Source organism: Centruroides sculpturatus, unplaced genomic scaffold, assembly GCF_000671375.1.
Source record: "Centruroides sculpturatus isolate CEXI.00-Female unplaced genomic scaffold, Cexi_2.0 scaffold738, whole genome shotgun sequence".
Classification (NCBI taxonomy): Eukaryota; Metazoa; Arthropoda; class Arachnida; order Scorpiones; family Buthidae; genus Centruroides; species Centruroides sculpturatus.
Genome location: NW_019385164.1, coordinates 166,105 through 193,854, shown reverse-complemented (window position 1 = coordinate 193,854; position 27,750 = coordinate 166,105). Strand labels below are relative to the sequence as shown.

The following is a 27,750-nucleotide window of genomic DNA, read 5'->3' as shown; positions in this document are numbered from 1 at the left end:
TCAATAAATTAAATTATACATTATGCATACCTCTAAAGCTACAATTAGTTTCCCTTCAGCAAGTGTTTTTAGAAGGTGAACCATATGTCCATAACATTCTGGTGAAATTTCACAACCACCCTGAAATATATACATAGACCTTTATGTTACAATAATGAATTATAATTAGTAATTAATTGTATTATAGTACAATGTCAGAAGTAAAAAATCTTATTTTCACTAAATGAATTTTCTAATTTACTCATATAAAATAAAAAGAAAAATTCAGCTTATATTCAGGTTTAAATACATTAATGAAATATTTAGAAAGTAAAGGTAAAAATATAATAGAATAAATTTTCCATATTATGAGCATTATCTTGATCTTCTCCAATCATAAATGTATTAAATCATCTAACCTTATTTGGCACTTTCTGAAAATAAGCTAAAGATTCTACACTCTTATGAAATAAATAAACATATATAATATAAATTTAAATNTATATATATATATATGTATATTTAAATTTCAAGACATTAGGGTCTCTAAATAAAAAAAGTCATGTGACAGAACTGATTAACATTTCATGTAATATAATTTATTTGAAGAAACTTGTTAATTTGTCATGCAGCTGACTAACAAATTAAAAATAGGAAATATTTAGAGATATGAGAGAGCAAGGTTAAATTAGCCTTGCAGGCTGATTATGGACAGAAATATCTACCAATTTAAAATAGAGTACAATTTAAAATTTTTTGAAGAATCCTAAACAATAAATTTTTACTATTGAATTTAATTTTATTCTACAAAACATAAAAATAAATTCCAAAATAAATTACATTCTAGATTCTACAAATTCTTGAAACTACATTTATGAGCATATATTTTTGCATATCAGATGAACTAATTTTTTAAATAATTTTTTAGCCTATTTTTGAGGACTATGTAACATATGTCAAGCAATGACATCAGTATAGAGCATATAGATTATAATTGGCCCTGTTGGACAATTTTTGACTATTTTCATGACCCACTATTGGCAACAAAAGTATTTAGTCAACCTGGCAACTATGTCATCATCAAGTCTACTTCTTGCAAGTGAACTTCTGGTTTGATCATTTGTGTATTTATGTTTAAAGTTATATTACTCACTAATGGATCTCCTTCAGCTGAATCAAAGCCAGCAGAAACCAATATCAATTCAGGATTAAACTGAAAAATAAAAATGATAAAAGTTTAATTTCCTTCTTATATTTCATTTCATTCTATAAAAATAACTATATTATAATATTTTAAATTTTATGTACTGAAAATTATAAAAACATATTTTAAATTATTCATACTATTCATTCAGATTTCAAAGACAAATCCATGTCTTTAATATATAAAAAACATTAAATAAAATGTAAATGCTTTTTATATTAACAATATAAGTTTTCTAAGGTTTTAGTTAAAAAAAAAACACTGTTGAATTGAAAACATAATTAATAAATTGATTGGAATGGTGTTAATAATGAACAATTATTTCATGTATCAAATACTTGTAAACATTCTTTTATCTCTCAGTTGTCAAAGCTTGAATAACTAAACTCACAAACTTAAGAATAAAAATTATAATTTTTTAATTAAAATAAATTAATAATTATTTTAATTCTGTTCTAATAATTAAAATATATAAAAAAATTTTACGACATACCTCATAAGCGACAGGTATAATGATGTGGAAAAAAGCCGATAGATAATCGGCATCTTTCATTCCATTCTGAAATATAAATATAATACATTGAAAAGCAAATAAATTAAAAATAATTTTGAGTATAATATGAAACAAGAACTTTTTAATATTTCTAAAAAAAATATATTTTTTTCTGAAAATATTAAAAATAAAACTTTATTTAACCACAAAAATCTTTTGAAAATGAATGAAGTTTGTAAAAACATTCCAAATGATAACTGACATTTTTTGATTTTATAAATCATAAAATTACTATTATAGTTAAATGAAACAAATTTTAAAATATTGTCATAAAAGATGAATTTTTAAAAGTAAACTATAACAGTCATATAAATTGTTATTTACAATACTTTACCTCCAACAGAAAAGTTACAGATATCAAAAATAATTTTCAAGAATTATTATTTTTATTCAGATTGTATAATCTACAATCAAAAATAAGAAAATACAATCTCTACTAAAAATACTCATTTATCCAGACAAATGATCATGCAAAATAACTCATGAGCATCAAATCATTAGTGCAAATCAAGCACTTAATGGGTCTTAATTCATACAACAAATTTCTGATTATACAGAGTTTAAATGTTTAAATGTGTGATTATTTATTTTGTTATTTTAGTTCTATTAATAATACTATCATTGTAACTGTCTGCTTACAAATTTTATATTACTTTTCAATATAGTTTCCTGAAGATCAATTTATGAATCACTCAGGATTTTGGACTTTTATAAACTGTGCTTTAAAAACCTATATTTACAGTTAACTCATTTATTTACTGCATTAAATCTGTTGTTATATTATTTCATCAGTGATGAAGAGGAAAAAATTCCTACATTATGACTGACACAACAGGTACATAATTCTAGGAATCTAAAATGAACAAGCTTATCAGATACAGTGATAAATATTTAAACTTTTATAATGACTGCATCAAAAATAGTACAGCAGAAAAGTTTTCATGATATTCAGTTTCTTTTATTAAAACAGTTCTATGATCTGTAAATTTTTAGTAGGTGCATAGGTGCATGGCACAATATACCACTAATATAATATATACATGATATAGTCTGTATTAAATTCTTTTTATTGTATGTATCAATATAAATTGTATTTGTTTTTTGTTATAGTTAAATAATAATGAAGATCTTTAGGAATCTTTATAGGGAATCATCCATAAATTACATAATGCTATTTTTATACCTTTCAATGACCAATCCTCCCTCCTCTAATGCTCCTTAATGTGTCACTTATCTACCCTCAAAATTAAATAATGCATAGCCTCAATCAACTCCCTTAATTGTACTATGGTATAATACACAGCACAAAGAATACTGAATGTTATGCTATTTTATTAATTACATAACGTTTTTGTAAACACAGAACCTTCTGTAATGCATCATAAAATTATTTATCTATTCATCCATTCATATCTGCATTACATAATTTATGTTTATAAAACAAAGAATAATTTAAAATTAAATGCATTGGTTATTTATATAACAGATAGATATTTAGGAAAAAATTATAGAATGTAAAGATTAAAAACTTATTTAAATTGTAAATTTTAGAACGTAAAATAGAACTACCATCGACCCACCTAAAACACTGTTGATAATTCTGTTTTATATGAATTTCATGTTGTACGAGTCACTTAGATTTTACAAATGTGTGTGCTGGGCTGTGAACGGCTCACATATTTGTAAAATCTAAGTGACTCGTACAACATGGAATTCATATAAAACGGAATTATCAACAGTGTTATAGGGGGTCGACTGTACACTGTAATAAAATTAGATGTACCTGTACCACCATTACTATCATCCAGATGAATAATCATTTTCATCTCACTATAAACATGAAAGTAATTAAGAAAGTATTTAATAAATGTGTAACTACTATCAAAATATATGTGGATTATGACAAACTTTTAAATCAATAAGGACTGTAAGTACTTGAAATCCTCAACTAAATCTTCAGAGCATTTTTCTCCATTATTTGTAAGAGACAAATAATGGAGAAAAATGTCCTTATTGATTTAAAAGTTTGTCATATTCAACATATATTTTGATAGTAGTTAAATATTTATTAAATACTTTCTTAATTACTTTCATGTTTATAGCGAGATGAAAATGATTATTCATCTGGATGATAGTAATGCAATGTTAGACTTTTATGATAGACAGAATATAGATCATGTGTCATAGATGAAACTATGACTCTGATTGGCTACATGTAACATTTTTGATGCTTATTCCTTTATATATATATATAATATATATATAAAAGAGAGAAAAAAAGATTCTTTGATCTATCATTATAAATTTAACATGTATATTAAAAACTGTGACAACTTATCAATTTCAAAATTTATAGGAAATTGATATTTTCCTTAAGTATTCATACACATATAACTTTCAAAATAACATTATAAGAATGGGTATAGCAATTCAAAATATTCCATCAAAAATGTTTACTTACATTTTCTTCATCAGTATTCCATGATATATTAATATTATAGCCAACACCTTCATTACATCCAACTCCTAAATAACTTGAACTTTTCACATAAGGATAAAATTGTCCATTCTCATAACGATGAAATGATATAAATAATACTCTGAAAAAATTGTGAGAATATAATATCATGAAATTATTTATAATGATTAGTCATATCATATATTTAATATTTTTATTACTGTTGCTTAATGTAATTTCTTTTAAAAGAATATCTAACATTACCTTGGATCATTATAAAATATATTCTGTGTTCCATTACCATGATGGACATCCCAATCTACAATTAATATCCTACAAATTTTTATCTTTATTTTAGAAAAAAGTAATAAAAATAATAAAATAAAAAAAGATTTATTTGAAATGAAAAAATTTATAAATTCTTCATACATACCTGTTTAGAGAATGATGAAGTAATGCATATTTTGCTGCAATAGCAACATTATTAAAAATACAGAAACCTGCAGGTTGTGAATAATCTGCATGATGACCAGGGGGTCGAATTACAGCAATTCCATTTGAACTCTTAAAAAATTATCATATATACAAAAAATTATACATAAAAGATTAATCATAACTACAAACTGATAGATTACAGAATACTTTAAAAATAGTATTAACTTATTAATTTTTAGATTCATCTTTGCATTTATTATAAAAATAATATTTGAAAGTTTTGGAAAGTAATTGTTATTATCCAAACAGAATTTAAAATGATTAGCAAATTGACGTGTTGTAATTACTCCATCAATTGAAATGAAAATTTTAATACACCAGTTTTAATACACCAGTACTGTACTACTTTATCATTATATATTGTATAATACTGTTTACAATTGTAAGAATATTCCTGTTTCTAATAAATTTTCTTCTATTCACGACAGAAAAACAATAAGATTCAATTACTGATTTAATTCAAAACTCAAAATTACATGTTCTTTTTATTCAGTTTTACTGAATAATTTAAAAATTTATTTATTTTAAAAAATTATTGAACAAAGTAAATTTAATTTATAATTTATTCTCATAATTTATAAATTTGTAAGGTTGTTTTGAACATTTGCTATTTCACTAAGAAGTTTCAGAGATATATGTCTTTTAAGATGCTTTCAAATAATGAATTAAAAAATATACCCTAATAATAATTTATACAAATGTCTACAAGTCAAGATACTAATTATGGAAATATATATATATTGACTAGTGACTTTTACTGTATATCTTGACTATGAATTATATAATTCTTATATATCAGTGGCATGCCATGACATTTGATGATAGGGAAGCTGTGTTTCTGTAAGAAGCCGACTTCCAGGGGCAATCAATTAATGGCACGTCAGTGATGGTCTAGGGTCAATTTGTATTCATTTGTTCGATAAGCTAGTAAAAACCATAGACTTCTCTAAATGTATTTTTAATATCACAATTACATTCTGAATCCTAGCCACGATCTAAGGGCTACAATTAAAAATAAAATAATAAAAACTTACTTGGTGAAATAAAATGTGTTGGATGTACTGTACATAACTGGTATAAAATATTCTTCAATTGTATGAATATACTTTTAAAAAAAATTATAATTAAATATAGCTTTGTAAAGAAACGTACATAAAAATCACATAAACTATTCTTTACTTTTTAAATCTTAAAACAATCCACTTAGTCAAATAATTCCCTACAAGTGGCTAATGGATGGAATCAGATGATCTTGGTAGGTGCATGCACGTGGACTGCCAAATCCCGAGGGTGCTGGTATTGGTCAATGTCAAATGCCTCTTTTGTTGCATCACTAGTATACTTCAAAGGATGCGATAGGGTTGTTGTAAATTTTAATCATTTCTCACCATAGTATTAAGTTTAACATATGTAGATTTTTACAGCTAAGTAGATTGTCTGTCGTTTCTTTTCTAACTAATTCGTTTTAGGATCAGGTGTCCATGGAAATTTCCAAAATTTACAACTTTTCAGTCACCCTCATTGAACTGGAAAAATTTCTGTCTTTATTACATCCAATATTACGAAGAAATCAGTCCCCACTGTACTTGGCTAGAGATTGGTTCAGTTAAGTTGTTTAAGTAAAATTCTGGCTCTTTCAGCATGGTTTAATTTATGTCCCTAATTCCATAATCTCTTAATTATTTAACTACTTGTTAAGTAGAAATAAGTCAAAACCGGTTACTTTGTATTTGAATATTTGTAGTCTTGAAAAAGAAGTGGAAAGACAAATTTTTATGACAATGGAAATATAAATTGTAAATTTAAGAAAAATAAATTCTAGAGCTTTTTTTGTACCTTGTGCATCTTATTTACTAAATTTAGTTGTAAATGATGCTGCCAAAGTAACAGTTAATTTTTTAACATCGTCCAAGTTTTTTTCTGCATCCCCTTATAGATGAGACATACTAAATCGTAATATCACTAGTTTAACATTGAAATCTGTAAGTAATACCAGATAGGAGAGCAGAATAAATATATCAAATGGATTTTTTTTTAACTCCTGTCAACTATACAGAACTATCATAAAAACATACCAGTAAACTCCTAACGATGGGTTAGTTATAAATCTAGTCATGATTTATTCATTCACTCCGCCACTGATATTCGAATATATATTAGCAATCTTATCATTTTTTTCACATGTAGTATAGAAATTTGTAATAAGATACATAATGCGGTAATAATAAAATATTAATTTTAATTAATTCAAAGTATATTAAAATATGAAAATAATCGCACAATATGTATTTATATTTTAGAAAATACAAGGGAAGCAATGCATCCACTGCTTCCAAGGATGGCATGCCACTATATATATATATATATACATTCATAAAAATTAAAGTAGAATGATATATTTATATCATCTAAATTGTATCTTTATGGCTTCCTCTGATTGAAAACTTTTAAATATTTTTATAACTTGCTACTCAATTCATTATAATACTATTCAGTTCTCTGTTAAAATTTAACTTGAAGAACTGGAATGTATCATTTTATGAAATTTAATGTATTAAGATTACGTGTTTAAGATTAAAATATCTATTGTAAATTAATGAGTGATTCAATAATTATTTAGGAAGTTTTCTTTCCTTGTTTTTGACAAATTTTTGAAAATATTGTTATTTGAATTTACATTTTCTGTTTCTAAGATTGTATGATATTTGTTTATTGTTTAATAATATACAAATTTTTTTTTTTTAAATAATCAGTGTCTCTATACATAAAAACAATTTTATTTAAATATTTGAATAATACATTAATCCATTTAAAAAGCATTTACTATCTTCAGTGACAATATCATAAAACTTGAATTAAAAGAAAAAAATTTATTTTAGGTGCTTTTTCAAATAGAAAAAGCATCTAAAATAAATTTTTTTTTTTTTTTCATGCACATATAATTTTTAATTTGAAACTAGTAATTGTTTTCAACAAAATGATTCCTTTAATAAAATTTTTATCTCAAAAATTCATGAAAATATCATAATTTAGATCAGACTTTTAAAATTAATTTATCTTACTCATTATAGAAATTCAAGTAATTTAATATTTTATCGTTAAAATATAACATAGTTTTTCTTATCTTTATTTAAATAAACTTAATTTCTTACTTGTCCAGATAAAACTGAATCTACAGTTTCCAATAAGCATCCAACTGCCAACTTCGCACTCTTATAAGAATCCTAAATTTTAAAAATTAAAATAAATCAAAATTTTATAAATTTTTTAGCTTTAATGTTTTAAATATACAGTAATTATAATAATAAATTAATTAATATATAATTTTAATTAAAAATTAATTCTGCAGTTTTTTATAACAAGTTAAAATAGTTATATAACAACACAGGGCCAAAGGAAGGAAGAAAAAGGTGGTCCAGCCCAAAAATGGAAAGTTGTTGTCATGGTTACAGTCATGGTCTCCTAGTTTCTTTATAAAGATTTCACTTTCAATACTAACCTAATTACTTTAAAAATTTTTATAATTTCTAAATCTCCCTAGGTAGAGATATATGAACATGTGTTGCTGAAGAGGACCTTATACACAATACCTTAGAGATAATACTTTCTCCTGTGAAAAATATTTGTAATCTTGGCAGCAGAAAGTTTTCTGGCTAGACCTGTTTGTAAGGCCTTGCAATTACATATAAAATTTGAAAATTAATTTTTAAAGAAGTACAAGAAGATCCCGCTTAACGTGGAGGCTGCGTTCCTAGACAACAAAGTGTTAAGCGAAATAGCGTAAAACGAGGTAATTTTAACATAGAGTAAATAAGAATAGAGGAACATGCAACTAAAAATAAACAAATTTTACTTTAATTTTAAATTATTTTTATATTAATTTGTATAATAATATATGTTGAATAGCACATAAACATATGCACACAGAAATGTAAAACAGTAAGGACATAGAGTTAAAAAGAATTAATATGCATAAAATAATTTTAAAATATCAAATGAATTAAACTTATCAATATTAAATTTTAAAAATTACTAATTACCTCTTCAATTTATAACGTTCCAATGCATGCNTTTCCTTAAGCAAATGTTAGTAGCAGAAGATCACATCCAAAATGCTCGTTTTGCTTTTGCACTCCTTTCAAAATCTGGATCATTCACTACAATTTGATCAATGATTTCGGTTATCTTATCAAACTTTTACTAAGGAAATCTGTAAAGAAATTCTTTGGGTTCATCATTTTCAGAATCACTATTTTCCAGTTAAACATGAATTCCATGTTCTGCCAGTTCATGAAGGTCGTCGTCGGTAAGGCTCTCACCAGAAACCTGCTGCAACTCCTCAATATCCTGTTCATCTATATCTCCTAGTCCTGCTATATTGATTAGGTTGAGTTTGGTCAACCTAACAATACAGCAATAAGCTCTTCTCATTGAGAATTCTTGAATACCTTCAGCCATAACTTCTTCCACACTTCGTTCGTGTATTAATCAGTTAATTCTTGCCAATCAAAGTCAATATTTCCTATGGCATCCATAATGTTATATATTTTTTTCCAAAATTGCACCAAACAAACATAGATTCTTATATGAGACTGGATTATTGTCATCTACAAAAACACTCAAAAACTCTAATAGTAAGCATAACCTACTTGGTGTCAGAAATGTCCAAGTGTAATCACCTACATTCAGTAATAAGAAGGCTAAAAAGCCATATAAAACTCCACTGGGGTTAATTAGACACATTCTCACACTGGTGTCAGAGAAAATGCCAAATGGAAACATTACAAATCTAATTGCTTCTCTTTACAAACTCATTTACATATTATTTATTATTCACATGCAGTTGCATTAGAAATGTTATATTTTGCAAATTATTGTCATTGTTTTTAATGACAGAGCAAAAAGTAAACATTAAACTTTGTTACAAGTTGGGTACAAATGTGAGGTCCCAGATAGAAATCAAAATTATATGTTGTGAATGATGAAAATCCAGTGGGACAGTTAAGCTCTCTCCTTTCAAAATTAAGACAAAGCAAGTTCTTTCCATCAAAATGGAAAACAAAACAATAGAATTACAGGGAGACTATCAAAGTTTGAAGGAATTTTAGATTATCGGGAATTGGGTTAAGTGTCAAAAAAAGACCTCTCTCGCACCCCAAGAAGTTTTGAATTATCACCAGGAGATGAAGGAAGACCAATCAGAATGTGGAATAGAGGAGAGAAAACCTATAAAAATGTGTGTTTTAAGGACATGAGATTCTTTGCTCCATAAATTTGTTCTTCCTTGCAAATCCACTGCTTGTTCTCTCATCGTTATTCTATCTCCCAGCCATGTTCATTCTCCCAGAATTTTTTCTCATCCAAGGCATCTTTTCTCCAAGAACTATTATTTCCAAAGCTTAACAGCAAGACCTGGGGCCATCAATCTTGAAGACTGTCAACGAGACAGTTGAGCTTTTTTTTTACTCTCTTCTTACAAATTTTGACACAAGAAATTTTAAAATTGTAAGTAAAAATGGTAAGGCTATCTCTGAGTACAGTCGACCCCCCTATAACACAGTAGATACGTTCCGGTTTTTATGAATCCATTTTCTACAAGTCCAGCCAATCACAGCCAGGCACGTATGCAGTTTACAGACTACGGATGTTTGAAAGGTAATGTTTGTTCCATAAAATTAATCAATTCTAGACTAATTCGACTCAACATTTCCAAAATACGTATAATTTTTTGGGAATAATCCATATAAACTATGCTATAAACAAAAAATTGTAGGATTACTTACCGAGTGTGTACCGTTCGACTACGCCATTGCTTAAGCTTGTTTTTGTTGTGGAGCTTGTCATCGAATGGTGCTCATGTGCATCCTGATAAATTATTTTTTTTGCAAAAAATTCGCTGAACTTTGGAGACATCATTAATATAAATATAATTTTTATGGACGTTAAATAATAAATTGTTTTTAGTAGGTCCACTGTTCGTTTAAACACAGCGGTTTGTGCAATATCCACTATTGATCTAGATTCGACCAATCCTGTCACGACACGAGTCGGCGATGACATTTTACCGAATTACAGTTTTTTTAGCATGTTTGTACAAATACTGTCGCAATTTTTTCACTGTGATATAGGAATCCGAATTATAGGAACCCGTGTTATAGGGGGGTCGACTGTATTTCATGCCCACACATGAATGTCATGACCATCCCAACAATTGCACACAGTCAGCAAATCTTACAGTAATCCCGAATTTGATAGACTAATTGAAAGAAAGGAATGTCCAGTTTGCTGAAAGCTGTTAAATTAAATGTGTTTTAAAAATATACTAAAAATGTGCAAGATGTTTTAAAATGTCATTATAATGTATAAGTTTGAATAAAATAATAATATAATGTATATTGAGTAATTTATAGTCATTAATTCATTGTTCTAAAATTTTAGCATGCTCTATTTGCAAACAACAAAAACAAAGGGTTTCTGATTTTTCTAACAGAACAGAACTTTTTGTCTATTAAAATTGGGATTTGTTAAATCAAGGTTTTACTGTATTTAAAAACTAATAAAATAAATGATAAAAATTTGTGATTTTTGAGTGATTTGTAAGATTTTGTAACAGTCATAATGATTAAGAAGATAACAAAGTCAAGTTGATAACATTCTTTGATATTAAGAAAACAGTTCATGAGAAATTTGTTTTGCCAGATCAGATAGCAAATAAGAAATGTTATATATACAAGTTTTAATTGTCTAATTCAGGGGTCACCAAACTTTTTCACAGCAGGTCAGATAACTGAGAGAATGACAAGCACAGGCTGCATAATCATTTTGTTCAATACAATACACAGAATATACAAAAAATAAAGACATTCATTTACCAAAAAAGTTATCTACCAAAAAGTTATCAAAGAAGGCAACATTAGCAATAAGATAGTTTTAAACATGGCAATTCAAGTTAAAACATGATCGCTGCAGCAGAGTTGGAATTGCTTTTGTTAAAAACTTCATTGCGAGTACTTACATAAAAAGCGCTCTGATATCCAAAGTCACAAAAAGTCACCAAATTTTTATTTCACTGATTTTCCTAAAAATTATATTACTGTCAGATGCAAAACTCAGATTGGACAAATTTTTACTTACACTTATTTTAATTTTTTCTACATAGTAAGTTTATCTACAATATGATATTTCCATATATATAATTATATTCTAGCTCATTTGTGACACAGTCCAGTTGCAGGCCAAATGAACTGACCTCATAGTTTTGTAGTTTAATCTTTGCAGGCCATAGTTTGGTGACCCCTGGTCTAATTAAAAGAAATAAGATCTCAATACAAAGAAAATTTATTCTCAATACTTGACAATATATGATCTTATTCAACAAGTCTGATTGAGAAGTTTTGATAAAATGTTGGATTATAGAATTAAACAATCCACTTTATATTCTGATTTCCACCATATCTGAATTGATTTTTGACAGTATTTCTTATTGTCCAAAATCAAATCAATGCAGAAAGGAATACATTTTGAGGATATAATAAAATAATAATCATAATTTGATGCTATATTGATTAGGTTGAGTTTGGTCAACCTAACAATACAGCAATAAGCTCTTCTCATTGAGAATTCTTGAATACCTTCAGCCATAACTTCTTCCACNATGGCTTTCAAGAACTAATAATAACCAGTTTTTCTTTTTTTTATTTGAAAAACATGTGACTTTTTTAATTTAGCATAATGTTGAAATTTAAGTGTCAAACTTATATAACTTATCTTAAATATGTAAAGTTTATAATGTTAACAATTATTAAAAATTAATTAATACTTACCCCATAGTTTTGTATCAATAAATATTAAATCTCAATATTTTCTTTTAGTAATGTAAATAAAATTTATTATACCTTATTTATATAAACAGCAAATGAAAAAAATTCTTTATTTAATTCAGTTAGTTCTTCCAATGTCATTGATTCTGAAGCCTTCATTTTTTGAATTAAATCATTACTGACAATTAAAAAAATTGCATAAATCATATGAAAAAATTTTAACCATTTATTAGAAAAATATAAAATAAAATGAAAAGTAAATTTCTTTTTATATACGAAATTAATAAAGCACATGAAAATAATTATTTACCTGTGGACAAGAAGTAACTCTTCTTCAGTTGCATATCTAGACTAAAAAAATAATCAAATAAAAATATATTTTTAATTTGAAGCAAATTAATCAAAATTTGATATTCATTAAATTTATTTTTCCTAATTTCTAAGATGTAAAATTATCACAAGACTTATTTTTCATTAGTTAATCATAAAAATATGAAAAATAATAATAGCAAATACTTAACTAGAAATATAGTATCAAAATAATTTTTTTTTGATATTGCATTATGGCAGCAGTTCTCAACCTTTTTTCATTAGCGTAACCCCCCGTGGCATTTCCAACTTCCCAACCAGCAATGCATGCGCAAATCTCGCACTGCCTGTTTGTAGAGAGTGTCGGCACTTTGAATTTTATTTTGACTCAGTTCTCGGTCCCCTGAGTACCTACAAGTCTGTTTTTTTTTATGCACGCATGATTTGGGCACCTAATACTCTGTGCCAAATTGCAACTTCTGACATGTACTCCTTCATACCTCTAAGCTGGTAACACAGCAGGCAGTACGATTTTATAAATAAGACATAGTCTTGTCAATAAAAAATTAATAAAAATACTGAATAAATAATGAAAAAAATTATCGCTTGTAGAGAAAATCTGGAGAAACTAGCTATGTCCTTTTCCTTGCTAACAATAAAAAATGCTTTTTATAATCAAAAAAATACTTTTTTCAAACAACATGTGTGGATATTGTTGAGAGATAATAATAATAATGGTAACATACCCCACCATCAAAAGTTCATAACATAATCACTGATTATGCATAATGGTATCCCCACTACCATTGACTGACTGTGCAACATTTATTGATCAACAGATCAATAAATGTTGCAATTGTTGCATTGTACAATCGGCAGCATAAGTTTTTGTTTCTATTTCTGCATTTTGAAATGTATAATAAAATTTGTGATTATTGCAAGGAACATTTTTTACCTAATAATTCTTTAATACTATTAATCTGTGATACATAACATATTATTTTTTCTGCCATAATAACTAACTTCTTTCTGTACTCCTAAACAACTTATCGCGTACCCCCATAGGTACACATACCCCAGGTTGAGAATCACTGCATTATGGCATTAATGACAAGAAGTAAACATTTCAAATGTTTTTCATTTTAATTTTTATTGCTTAAATTTTATTTTTATTTTTATTACTTTGTTTATTTAAATCAGATGAGTAGAACATGAAATAGTGTTTCTTAAAATATTAATGATTTTTTTTTATTTTCTATGTATGACGTCCTTTAATCCAAAGTATTTTTCTTGGTAGACGATCTCACTAATCCAAATACTTTGGATTAAAAGGATGTCATACATAGAAATTGAATAAACAGCAACCATACTATATTAAGATTTTTTTTAGTTGTACTTCCTTATTATTTGATAATATCTATTATCATATCAAATCATTCATACTTACGCAACTTCTTCTACATATGTTATTTAATAAATTCTAACTGTTTTATTTTTTTCAAATTTACATTTTGTTTTAGTTTATTTGTAACAAATTGGAAGAATAAAATTTCAATTATTCATATTATTTATTCAATAAATTGTGGCAGTCAGCTGTCATATATTTTTATATTTACCATTAATTTTGTAAGTTTAGATATTAGATATGTCTTTAGTTTTCTGCCTTCTCATGACATGTTCTTTATCTTTGTAGTTACTATTTGCAGGGAAATTTTGGCTCAAACTGTGTAATCAACAGTGAAGAGTAGAGAAAAAAATTAGTGATGAGAGAAAGAAACAAATGAGGACAAGGAGAGAGAAGTGAAGTGGAAGAAGTAGAAAAGAAAATGAAAGAGGAAAAAACATATAAAATGTGTCAAAAGAGTAATGAATGAAGACAAATACTTAGAAAGACAATCATTATTTTCAACTGTTTAATATAATAAATCAATAATTTAGAATAATTTCACATTTTCAATAGATCAAATTTAAATATTTAAAACTAAGATATTTATAATGTATAATCCTAAATAAATAAAAACAATGTTTTTATTTTAATTATTTATTTGTTTAAGGAAAATTTAGTCACAAATTAGGGCATACAAATTCATTGTCACCCTCATTACTGATCATCATTATCATAGTTCTTTCTTAATTACAACACAGCATCAAAGATGACACTTTATTTATATTACATTATGGTATCATGTATATAGGAACTTTTTTACACGTGTATATGTGAAGTTCTTTTAGAAGTAAAAAATATTTCCCTAAAAGAATGACTCATTATGTGAAACAAAAAAGATAATTCAATCTATAATTTACTTCTACTAAACATATTTGGATTACTGTACTTAAATGTTATAATATTTATCTCTGTTATCTTAGAAATTAAAAATAAAATTTAAAATAAATTATTCTTTTCTCATAAAAATGATTTGTTTTAATGTGTATGAATCCAGATATAATAAATGTTTAATTTATTTTCATGAATAAATAAATAAGGTTCAGAACTAAGAGTCATTCCCATTTGCCTATTTATTGTTTAATTAGTCCACAGTACATCACAGAAATATATTTTTTCAATTACATAAAAAATAAAATTTTAAATTACAACTTAATAATAAAATATTAAAATATTTTTAAATATTTATAAATATCCAGTAAGACATGCTTTTATTAAATTATTCTCTTCAAAAATTAATCATTTTTGACATTAAAAGATAAATTAGCATATTTGTTAATATTTTAAATTTGAAAAATAATATTGTTTCAAATATTTTAGAAGCTACAATTTTAGTGTTTAATAATTTATAATTGAAATATGATAAAAACTATTAATTAAATAATAAACAGACATTCAAAAATAGATGGCATTAAATTTTATATCAACCAATCATATCTTCAACATTAAATTTTAGTCTAAAATTGTTTATATTGAAATAAGAAATGAGAGAATATAAAAAGTTATTTTAAGAAATAAATTTAATATTATAACTTACCTTCAAACTAAGACATTTATCAAATAAGCCTAAAGACTTTAACTTTTTATAACTCAATCTAATCCTTTCTGGAATTTCTATATGTCTAATAAAAATCAATAATGTACAATGAAATAATAATTCATATAAATATTATTAATATAAAGATTTAAGAATTATATTACTTATATTAAAATTTTTAAAAATGTATAAATCAAATGACTGTTTTATTAGGAGATTTAATAGTTTATAAATTATTAAACCAAAATATTACTTTTCAAACATATTTTGATGACATGCCATCTCTTCATCATAAGCTATGCAAGTTTTCCAAAGAGGAACATCTAATTTTGTATCCAAAATCAATTGCCGAATCCTTAGCTCAAGTTCTGCTTTTCGTTCAGGACTGTGAACATTATAGAAATCTCTAGTGTCATATATCTCTGGCTTTTCATTTCCTCTGTATTCAATTTTTGGATAATGTCTAAATTATATAAATTAAATGTATTTAGTCAAAGTTATAATACAAATAAAATATAAAAACTAAGAACACTTTTATAAACCTTATTCTATTTAAACATTTATCATCACTTTTATCTTCTTGAAATGCTCCTTGAAGTTGAAGGCTGCGCCAATAAGGTCTTTGAACAGCAATTACATTACAAATAGTTTCAATAAGACTTGAAAGATTAAAGAAATGTTTTCTTTTCAGATTCAAATATTCAATATTAATTGCATTTAATTTAGAAAATTTATACCTTTTCTTTGGAGGCAAGATTTTACCGAAATTTGGACAAGGATCACCAAGTAATGATCTTAAAGTCAATGCAACTCCTTCAGCCAATGAAGAAATAAAATAACCTCCCTTTAAATAAAATAATTTAGTTAATATAATAAAACAGTTTTTCAACATTCATATTATCTGTAAAAATTATTAAATATCTATTTAAAAAGATTACAATTATAATGAAATTATTACTTCAAGTATAACACACAATCTTCCATTAGCTAATCCCTTCAATAAATGTATAAAGTGTGCATATGCAGATGGAGTGACTTCCATTTCTCCCTTCAATTAAAAATAAAATAATTATACAATGTAAATAAAAATAAAGACATATAACAAGGTTCATACCTCAGGACAACCTACAGCTGCATCATATCCTGATGAAACAATTACTAACTCTGGAGAATACTAATTTATAATATTTTAAAAATTAGTACAATAATTGTAAACGTATATATTTCTCATTAATTAATTGCGGCTGCAATTTTCAAACTGCAGACCTGTACATTCCCACTGTCGTCCATTGTCTGTCCTTCATTAATCTCAAAAAATGGAGTTAGATAGATGAAAATCAAGACCAGACCAGAAACCTTAGCTAGAGACTGGCAGTTCTCATTAACTAAATACAAACATCCAGTCTGGTCTGAAAGTCATGTCATTTCAATTCAAAATTTTTACCTTAATATACAGAGCAATAAATTTGGTATGGAATTAATTCTTATAATAAACTGGGATCAATAGTATATCACTCAACCCTCTAAGATATACAATGTGATCTCGCATTTCCTGCAATAAAAATCACAAGAAAGAGTAATTGCAGTTTCAGATTCAGTGTTAAAAGTTATATTTATTTTTAAATTAAAATACATTTAAAAATTGCAGCCCCACATTGTGACAATGTCACAATAATCTAGTCAACAGTTCTTTTACTTACTTCATACGCAATGGGCAGAAGGATGTTGTTAAAAATAGCTAAATAGTCTCCATTTCCCAGTCCTGTCTAATAAATAAAATATTTGAAATCTTTTTCATAAATGCAAATAATATGGTATTTATTTTAATCAACATTAAGCAATATGATTTTCATTTCTTCTGTAATTTACAGTTATAAGTAATATAATTTGAATAATCTGCCTTGTTAATTTAAGAGAAGAAAGAAAAAATAAATAAAATTGTATATTCTAAAATTTATAAACTCTGTGATTTATTAAAATTTAAATAATTCGTGAATAGTTATTTTGTATCAAACTTTAATATCATATATAAATTATTATTATTATTTTTTATTCAAAAATGTCTCAAACTGATCATTTTTATGATTTAATGTTAATCAGATTTCAATAATTTTCAATTTGATTTTTAATACATGGGTTATTCTAAAAGTTCCTGAACTTTTGAATAGCGCACCTCCAGTTGGTTATTTTTTAATCTGCTTGGAGGCGTTGTGTCTGCGGAAACCTCCAGAGTAACCTCTTTCAATCTGTTTGTTGATATCTTGTTTTGGTGATTAGTTACGGCCATTTATGTGAAGGGGTGTTTGTGGGGATCCGTGGAAATGAGGTCTTTGAAGAAACAGTGTTGTTCTGTAAAATTCTGTGTGAAATTTGAGAAATCCTTTATGGAAACTTCCCATGGGTGGGTGAAACATCCCCTGCCCCAAAAAAGCTCAACAAGTTCGCTCAGATGTTAAGGTGATGTTGACTGTTTTTTCAAAGCAAAGGGGGTTGTGCATCACAAATACCTACCTACAGGCCAGACAGTCAACACAGAGTACTACCTGGGAGTTATGACGCCTAAGAGATAGAATCAGGTGAAAACGGCCTGAACTGGAGGAGCAGCAAGTGGTTTTTTTCACCATGACAACCTGTGGCTCATTTGTCCCTCAGAACTCTTGAGTATTTGGCCAAAAACAAGACCTCTATGCTTCCCCATCCACCCTACTCACCTGACCTGACTCCATGCAACTTTTTCCTGTTCCCCAAACTAAAAACCACACTCAAAGGAAAAAGATTTGCCACCATTCCAGAGATAGAAAAAAAAAATGATAGAGGAGCTTATGAGCATTCCAGAAAAAGCATTCCAGAACTGTTTCAAAAAGTGGAAACACTGTTGGAATAAGTGTATACGTTGGGGAGGAGACTACTTTGAAGGGGACCCTGACAAATAGTAAGTGAAGTATTTTTTGTAATAAAGTTTGGGAACTTTTTGAACAGCCCTCATAATTACAATTGAAATATTTAAACATGAAAATTATAGCTACATTTAAGGAAAGAATAATTTTCTTTAAGAAGGAAAGAATAAGGAGCTATCTTCATTAAAAATTCCAAAATAACAACAGTGCCGGTTATCATCATATAGAATCATTGTAAATCTCATATACAGTAGAGTCCCGAAAACTTGGCAGTCTCGATAACTCAGCCACACCCTGGCAAGGGTGAAAAAATCCCTAGTTATTTTTCATTATAGACAGCTTTATGCCTCTTAAAGTATTTTTCTGAGGTCTGTCTTATCAGGTAAATTACTGTACACTGTGTATTCATTCATTTTCATTTTCATGTAGTAAAGGCGCTATGCCTTCATAAAGTATGTACTTTTCCTTTGTTTAAGAGTATTTGGGCAGTTTATTCTGTTGTATTTTCAAGCAAACAATACATACAAGTACAGTACAGTATTTTCTGAGGAAACACTTGTACTTATTCTTTTTTAACCCCATTCCCAATAACCCAGCATTTTCACAAACTCGGCCACCCTTTGATCCACATTAGGCTGAGTTTTCAGGACTGTACTGTATTATGAATGATCGGTTCAAAAATTTGGTGTGCATTATAAGCAAGCTTACAATATACTATATCAAGTTTATATATTTTGCTGTAATAACTATAATAATCTTATACTATATAAATTTTTGGGTGCTGAAAATAAAAATATTTGTAAAATTTAGATGTAAAATTAGAAGTTAATTTTTGATTATGCTATAAGCAATTTCATACTGTATTAAGCCATGTTTTATTGGATTTACAGTACATCCTGAGTATATTATAATAATATAAAATATTATTTTATATTATTATAATATATATATTTATTTTATATTAAAGTATATTAATTAAAATGTTAAATTTTTGAATCTAGCATTTTGAAAATGTTCAAAACATGCTAAATATTAGAAAGTTACTATATGAAATGAAATAGATAATTATAATTGTTGTATTTTTTTCTGTTAAATTTAATTTTTTCAGTTTTATGCTTGAAAATCTTAATAACATAAGTTAAAATAACTTATATTAAAAGAATGTCATGATACTCTCTATATAAAAAGTCATCTATCATTTTTTTCACTTCAATCTTTGAAAACAGGCTAAGTTAAATTTTAAAAATACATAAGAAAGATAGTGATAATAGAATTTTTTTCAATTTTCTTGTCATCTCAAAGCATTTTTGCCAGATAAAACTAACAAATTCTCTTATCTTTTTCCTTAAATAGTTGAAATATCTTAATGATTATAGTTTTGTGTAATAAAAACACAAGACCATCAATTTTGTAATAAATTTTCTAATTATTTTGAGTGCATTAATAATATTTACATTTATTATATCTCATTATTATTAATGCACTTATTAACATTTATTATTATATTCACTCAATTATATTTAAGATTATGTCTTCTATATTTGTGTGATAAGATATAAGCCTATGCATTACAATAGAAATTTTACCTCATTTAAAGGGACATTTATGTTGAATCCTTTTCCTTGATCTTCACCTATAAAATCATAATTTGATTCTCTTAGTTCTGGCCAGAAAGCACCATGTTCATATCGATGAATACTGAAGTATAAAACCCTAGAGAGATAAAATTTTGGAAAAATATTTATTATCAACATAATCATTTTTATTTTAATTACTGATCTATCATTTACCTAGGATCCTTATAAAACTGATACTGAGTTGCCTGCCCATGATGAACATCCCAATCTACAATCAATATCCTAAAAATAATTTTAAAATATCAAATGAATTAAACTTATCAATATTAAATTTTAAAAATTACTAATTACCTCTTCAATTTATAACGTTCCAATGCATGCTGAGCAGCTAAAGCAGCATTGTTGAAAAAACAGTAACCGCAGACTTCATCAAACATAGCATGATGACCGGGTGGACTACATTTTAATTCAAATTTAAAATTTTATCATCTATAAATAAGTGATTTAAGCCGCAACACAACGTTTCACTTACCGAACAATGGCCATTCCATTTTTTACCTGAAATTAAATTTATTCATTAATAAATTAATTTTAAATATTGTATAAACTTGCATTAAAGTTAGATATTTTTCTGCATAAAATAAATTGTTTAGTTTTATTTGTCATTAATAAATGACAAGAACTTACTTTATTTTCTAATATAGCTGAAACCAATTCTATAGTGCAACCTGCACTTAGTTTGGCAGATTCAAATGTTTTCTAAAAATAAATTAACAAAATTATTTTAAAATTAATATAAATATACTAATCTTTTAAATTCTGTTTAAAAGATTGAATTATAAGAAAATTATATTACGGGATGAAAATAGACACTATCATATTTCGCTGCTAATTTTTCCAATTTCTCCGCGTCATTTTCGCTCTCTGTCCCTTTTACTACTTCGTATATATTTTTGCTATTAAAATACATTTAAAATTTAATTAACCGAAAAAGTTTGGATAGATTCTAGACTATTATTAACTATTTTACCTGTGGATTGATAATATTTCCTCTTCTGTTGCACTTCTAGCCTAAAAATTAAACTTATATTTATATATTTCTATGGTTTTTTCCAATTATCTATCGAAACTTACTGGTAATCGAAGACATCTATCAATTAGCCCATACTCTTTGCACCTTTTGAGGGATTGTGCGTATCTTTCCGGGCATTCCGGATAATTCGGATCCCAAAGGCAAAGGTGTTGGACCATCCGATCATCGTAAATAATTCCTGTTCTAAAATATTTATAATGCAAATTTCAATAAATTTATAAAATATTATAAACTTTCTATAATACTCTTAAAAATGTTACCTAGACATTTTTCTTAGTTTTCTACTTGCTAAAGACAGATAAAAAATAAGTATATATAAAGATATCTGGTTTCAAAAGGTCAAGCATTCTAGCAACGATAAGATGTCTGCACTGTAACTTACGAACCAAATATTTCTAATCACCATGACTTTTATACATAAAAGATTAAAAGATATTACAAATCTGTTATTTCAATAGCAAATTTGTTTTAGACACATTATATTTATTAAAAAATAATTTCATACAAAAATTATCTCTCTTTGTGGCCTATACAGTATATTATAAACTGTCTGTCTGTAATCTTATCTTGGTTATAAAATATTTATCCTCAGAAGAAAAATTTTATGCTATATACAGTATATATTATACAGTACTGGTTTTACAACTAGCCATCATAGCAATTGTCTAGGAGGGGGTACCCAATGTTGATACAAAAGAAAACAATAAGAAATAATTAAATAATTTTTCCTTCTTCTTAACGGTCACCTATAATGAGTCATTATCACCACTTTGAAATGCAAAAGCACTATTTTTATTTATCTAGGAGACAAGGTCAGTCCGACAGTCCACACGATACACCCATAAATAGTCACGTTCCATGTTCGGATAACAACAAATATGTCTTTTTAGAACGTCGACTTTACATTATTTTATTCGGAATGTTGATTTTTCGGCATTATACGTGTAGTTTTTAGCCAGCGTGGGCACGCCTGTTGCTGGCATTTTGCCAACTTTTGGACTCGTCTCGGAGGGGTGATTCGAAGAAAGGAAGTCGTGTGGAAGCGCTTATTTGTTATTAGTATTAGATTTAGTACGAAATTTAATCTGTCTTTTCGTATTCTTTCACGTGCTTCTTCCTTTTTTAAGAAACAATTCAAAGGACATTCAGGAAACAATCGAATTACATGGCTTTGTGATATGATTAGAACAACAATCCATGGCTTCTAAGTGGAAAGAAATTCCAGCAATTCCTGAATTATTATCTGTCTTAAAAGAAAAGATTAATTTTCCTTGCAAGAAAATAACTTGTCACTTAAAAGTATTTTATTTTATTTTTTCTTCCGAATACTTTATTCTGAATACCCAGAATAAGAATCAAACCGATGTGTGCCATTTCGTTGCCGCGGCTAACAACAACGGTTTAAATATAAAGTATGGGATTAAACTTTGAAATAGAATAAAAACTTCGAAGAATAAAACATCACATGTAGTGTGTGACGTCTTTTGTTTTTATTTTTTATATTCTCAAGTTTCTTGAAAAAATATCGGAGATTTCAAATAAATTACAACAGTTTAAATACTGTATATCTTATAATTTTGTAATATACGAGGTATGTTCACTTCCTAATAAACACGAAGATATATTCCTTCGCGTATGTAGATTAATAAACATCGGCTCCGTTCTTAATCCGGGGAAGATTATAGAAATGCTACTTTTTAGAAAATATACATACGAAACAACCTTCGTAAATTAATACTATAGTGGTAAAAACAATATTTGAAAACTCAAAAGATCATAATTCATTAACAATAGTAAGATTTGATCCTCATTTCGCTCTTCCTCACTATTAGGCCTATATCATTGGATTACTTACTCATTAAAGTCGCTTTACCAGACAATGCGCCCATTATTGCGATATCATTATGTTTACATGCTTTTTGTTTACATTCAATTGATAGCAAAGTATGCTCGGATTTAAGGTGATTCCACATAACGATGTACAGTACTTTTTTTTTCTACTCTTTCCGCCCTGTGGGAACTAAGAGGGCCTCTTTTTGCAAGCCCATTATGGGTTCGGCCAGGCCCACAATGGGGCTGCCGGGTGGTGAGGGACGGGCCCGACATATCTGAACGGACCACCCCCGAAAAATTCCTGGGATTTTTTCGACCCGTTCGGATTCGAACCCAGGTCCCCCAGAGCGGTAGGCTGCCACGCTTGTACAGTACTATCGGAAAATTCCAGTGTAACATTACAATTTGTACACGGCATCAATTTATCATCCTTATTGCCTTTAAAATAAAGCCATGCATTACCCATTGCATAAATTTTAAAATTAAAACCTTAAATATCTCAAAACAAGTAAAATTGCACCATTCTTAAGTTTTTGAAATGTTTTAAAACTCTTTCCACCCTGTGAGCATTAAGAGGGCTTTATTTTAGCAAGCCCATTGTTGGTTCGGCCAGGCCCACAATAGGACAGTCGGGTGTTGAGGGACGAGGCCCGACATATCCGGACGGATCACCCCCGAAAAATTCCTGGGGGTTTTCGGTCTTTTCGAATTTGATTCTCAGAGTGGTAGGTCACCTTACCTCTCGTTACCTCCCAGAACAATTGTATTTACAACTAGCTGTTATCCGCGGTTCGCCCGCGCGGATTTTGCAATTTGATAAAAATAACCCTCCCTCGAAAAATCATCCCAGTGACTCATCTATTTCTGCACGTACAGTACAGTACTTCTTTGGCCATCACTTGAGTGTCATATAAAACAAAGGATATTGCTCTAAAGAAACACCGTCGCGTATAATTGGAACGGTGGTGTGAGGCGTCATAACACCATTTATATTCAGTATTTCAACAACCATAGTAATTATTTAATTTATAACAACGTTATATAACACATACCCTTTATTGCTGAGAATCATTTTACTGCTTCAAAGGAAAGTTTTCAATCTGATCAAATTTCTGGAACGTTTACAATTGTTCTATAATCGAATCAATATGCAATAACAAATTCGAACATTTGGTTATAAAATCGTAAAACGTAAATTTTGTACGTTTGGAAATTAAGTTATTACCACCGGAAACAAAAAATCGCATTTAAAATATTACATTAGTAGTACAGTAGTTCTTCAGGTTAAGCCTTAATTTCCTCCCTCTCCCCTCTCGGGGAATTTCGATATAAAAACACGCGTGTATTCGAATGCAACGTTGTGTCAAAATTTCAAAGCAATCGGTGAAGAACTTTCGGTGATTTAAGATTTTGAACAAATGAAAATTTACATTTTTATTTATATACTCTGTAGATAGATTGTTGTTCCTGGCAAAAGTGACATTTTAATCTCTGACGTATTTTTTATTAAAGTGTAAATTCGTCAGCCCTTCTTTATAAAATATATTGTATTATCATTGCCTTATTTAATGAAGTACTTCACTAATTGGCCGACCAATGTAATGTTTTCTACGTATATAGGGGCCAGTATCTCATAGAAAGATTCTATTGGCAGATCACTTGTGTGTTGCATTACCATATCAAACTAAATTTACTGACGGAATATTGACGTGTTTTCAAGACAATTTGAAACGAGGAAATTCGATTCTAATATTTACGACATATAATAAAAAAAGTGACGTCGAGCATTCCCATAATGCCTACCTTACCTCCATTTCACGATCGTACCGAAATGCACCTTCGTCCTATGTTGTGGATATGCTGTGGGGACCCGGGATCGAAAAATCCCCTAGAATTTTTTGGGGGCGATTCGTCCGGATATGTCGGGCCCCGTTCTTCACCACCCGGCCTCCCCGAACTCAATGGGCTTGCTAAAAAGAGGCCCTCTTAGTGCCCATAGGGCGGAGTTAAAACCCCCCTCTTATAACTATAGGTGTGAAGTGGTGTTGTAGGCCAACCCTATTATAAATGAGACTTGTTTATAAATGTATAATGTATATTTATCCCTTCTCTTTCCCCCACAGGGGAAGAATTTTGAAAAATCCCTTTAGTGTGCATTCTCACGACACCCTAACAGTGTACCAAATTTCAACTCCTAACTGTTTTGGCTCTGCGCTTATCATCATCATCCCATCGCAATTATAAGATTTGGAATTGATTTGAACGAACTTTACAATTTGTGTGTTTATGTATAACAATCATTTTCAATAACCAAATTATTTAAATAATTACTTATATTAAGCAATTTTAATATTTTTGGAGAAGACTTCAAAAATTTGAAATGAAGAAATACACTATATATNAAATCTGCTGGTTGTTTCAACATTGCCATTATACCAGACATCAAGAAGATTGCCGCCAGCATACAATCTCAGCCATCGCATTAATCGCTTGGGGGTCTGGGCCCCCAGTCAGTAAACTTAATCCTAATTTGGCCCTTCTTCACAAAAGGTTGTGCATCCCTGATTATATTAATTAAATGCAGGATATTAATCATCACTGTATATAAATTAGATGAATTAAACTTAGCAACTATGCAAGTGTCATTTGTATTGATAAGAATCAAATTGTCCTTTTATGAAATTTCAAACTTGTTTTTATACAACATTCTGTCTTATTCTCGATTACTTAAATGAATTAAAAATTCAAAACAAAATTGTGTTTAAACTTAAAAATCAGTTTTGATTCATTGTTTATTCATTATTAATGTACAAAGTAGCATTTAAAACAAAGTTTAATTTTCTGATAATGAGTTAATTTGATATAATAAATAATTTTCAAAATTAAAATTATTGTCTATATAGTTTATTTCTATGTAAAGAGCTCTTTCTGATAGCTACTAATTTATTACTTCACAAATGTTTATGAATTTGTATATATTCACATATTATAAAGTACACTTACACTTTCTAATCAGTTTCAATTAATTAACAACTTACTGTATAATACAAACATCTTACAAATACAACAGAAAAATGTCTTTTTTCCCTTTCTTTTTTTTTTAAGTTCACTTTTTTAAATAAGCCCCGTGTCAGTTTCATTATAAATGTTTATATTCATTAACTAAACAACAAAGTCTATTCTCCTTGTGTACACAAAAACTATTTAAACAAACTATCTCTAAAACAAACAACACTTATAAAATACAAAATAATTTATAATATATTGTGCAACAAATAATTTTAAAAATCTTTTTTAAATATGCACAGCAAAATATATAGATAAAGTGTAAATAGAATATATATAAAGTAATTGTTATTAAAAATTATTATTTCAATTACCATCAAAGCCCTTTAATATGCAAAGATTTACATAGAAATTTACATAATGTATATAGTCTGCTTTTCCAATTTCCATAAATTAATATTTTAATGATTTTTAAACATTCCAGAAAAAACACTTGATATCTACCATGGTATAGTCACAGAAACAATCCTTTAACAAAGAGATATACCAAGCCAGTTGACAAAATATATATATTTTTATGGTTATTTAAGAAACAGATTCTATGTATAGCGGCTTCTTTTGTGTGTCGGAGAGTCCATGATAACGTCGCTAGAAGTCAATCTCTTACGCGATTCTACATTTTGAGCATAATCATCTGCAATACTTGCATAATTATTTAATTCACTAACTAAATTACGGTTACGATGTCCAGGAGTTTGTTGTTTGATGCTCGAAATATTACAGTTAAAATCTGAAAAATAAAAAATTAATTAATTAAAAACAAATGACAACAAATAAAAATAAATTAATTAAAAACAGATGACAACTNTCCAAAACTGAAAGACAATGCTCGATTTTGTGCAAGCATGTTTGGCAGTACCTATGTATGCGAACAAGCGTTTTCGCTTATGAATTTAAACAAGTGCAAAGCACGGAACAGGTTAACCAAAGAGAATTTTGAAAATCTGCTGGTTGTTTCAACATTGCCATTATACCAGACATCAAGAAGATTGCCGCCAGCATACAATCTCAGCCATCGCATTAATCGCTTGGGGGTCTGGGCCCCCAGTCAGTAAACTTAATCCTAATTTGGCCCTTCTTCACAAAAGGTTGTGCATCCCTGATTATATTAATTAAATGCAGGATATTAATCATCACTGTATATAAATTAGATGAATTAAACTTAGCAACTATGCAAGTGTCATTTGTATTGATAAGAATCAAATTGTACTTTTATGAAATTTCAAACTTGTTTTTATACAACATTCTGTCTTATTCTCGATTACTTAAATGAATTAAAAATTCAAAACAAAATTGTGTTTAAACTTAAAAATCAGTTTTGATTCATTGTTTATTCATTATTAATGTACAAAGTAGCATTTAAAACAAAGTTTAATTTTCTGATAATGAGTTAATTTGATATAATAAATAATTTTCAAAATTAAAATTATTGTCTATATAGTTTATTTCTATGTAAAGAGCTCTTTCTGATAGCTACTAATTTAT

At 27.8% G+C, this 27,750-nt stretch overlaps 1 protein-coding gene across 1 annotated transcript; it reads right to left on the bottom strand.

Moving 5' to 3' along the window:
* Positions 1-25,519, bottom strand: LOC111635642 (histone deacetylase 6-like). The gene is made up of 25 exons (XM_023380662.1): positions 24,252-25,519; positions 21,408-21,549; positions 21,304-21,344; positions 21,130-21,229; positions 20,961-21,032; positions 20,806-20,831; positions 20,625-20,729; positions 20,487-20,555; positions 20,283-20,409; positions 17,500-17,565; positions 16,914-16,973; positions 16,758-16,847; positions 16,537-16,643; positions 16,342-16,458; positions 16,053-16,262; positions 15,800-15,884; positions 12,820-12,860; positions 12,585-12,687; positions 7,842-7,913; positions 4,628-4,758; positions 4,459-4,527; positions 4,198-4,336; positions 1,677-1,742; positions 1,133-1,192; positions 1-120 (listed from the first exon to the last, which is right to left on the bottom strand). Exons 1-25 carry the CDS (start codon positions 24,269-24,271, stop codon positions 1-3), a joined length of 2,238 nt encoding a protein of 745 aa, XP_023236430.1. The 5' UTR covers positions 24,272-25,519.
* Positions 25,520-27,750: the final 2,231 nt, after the last annotated feature.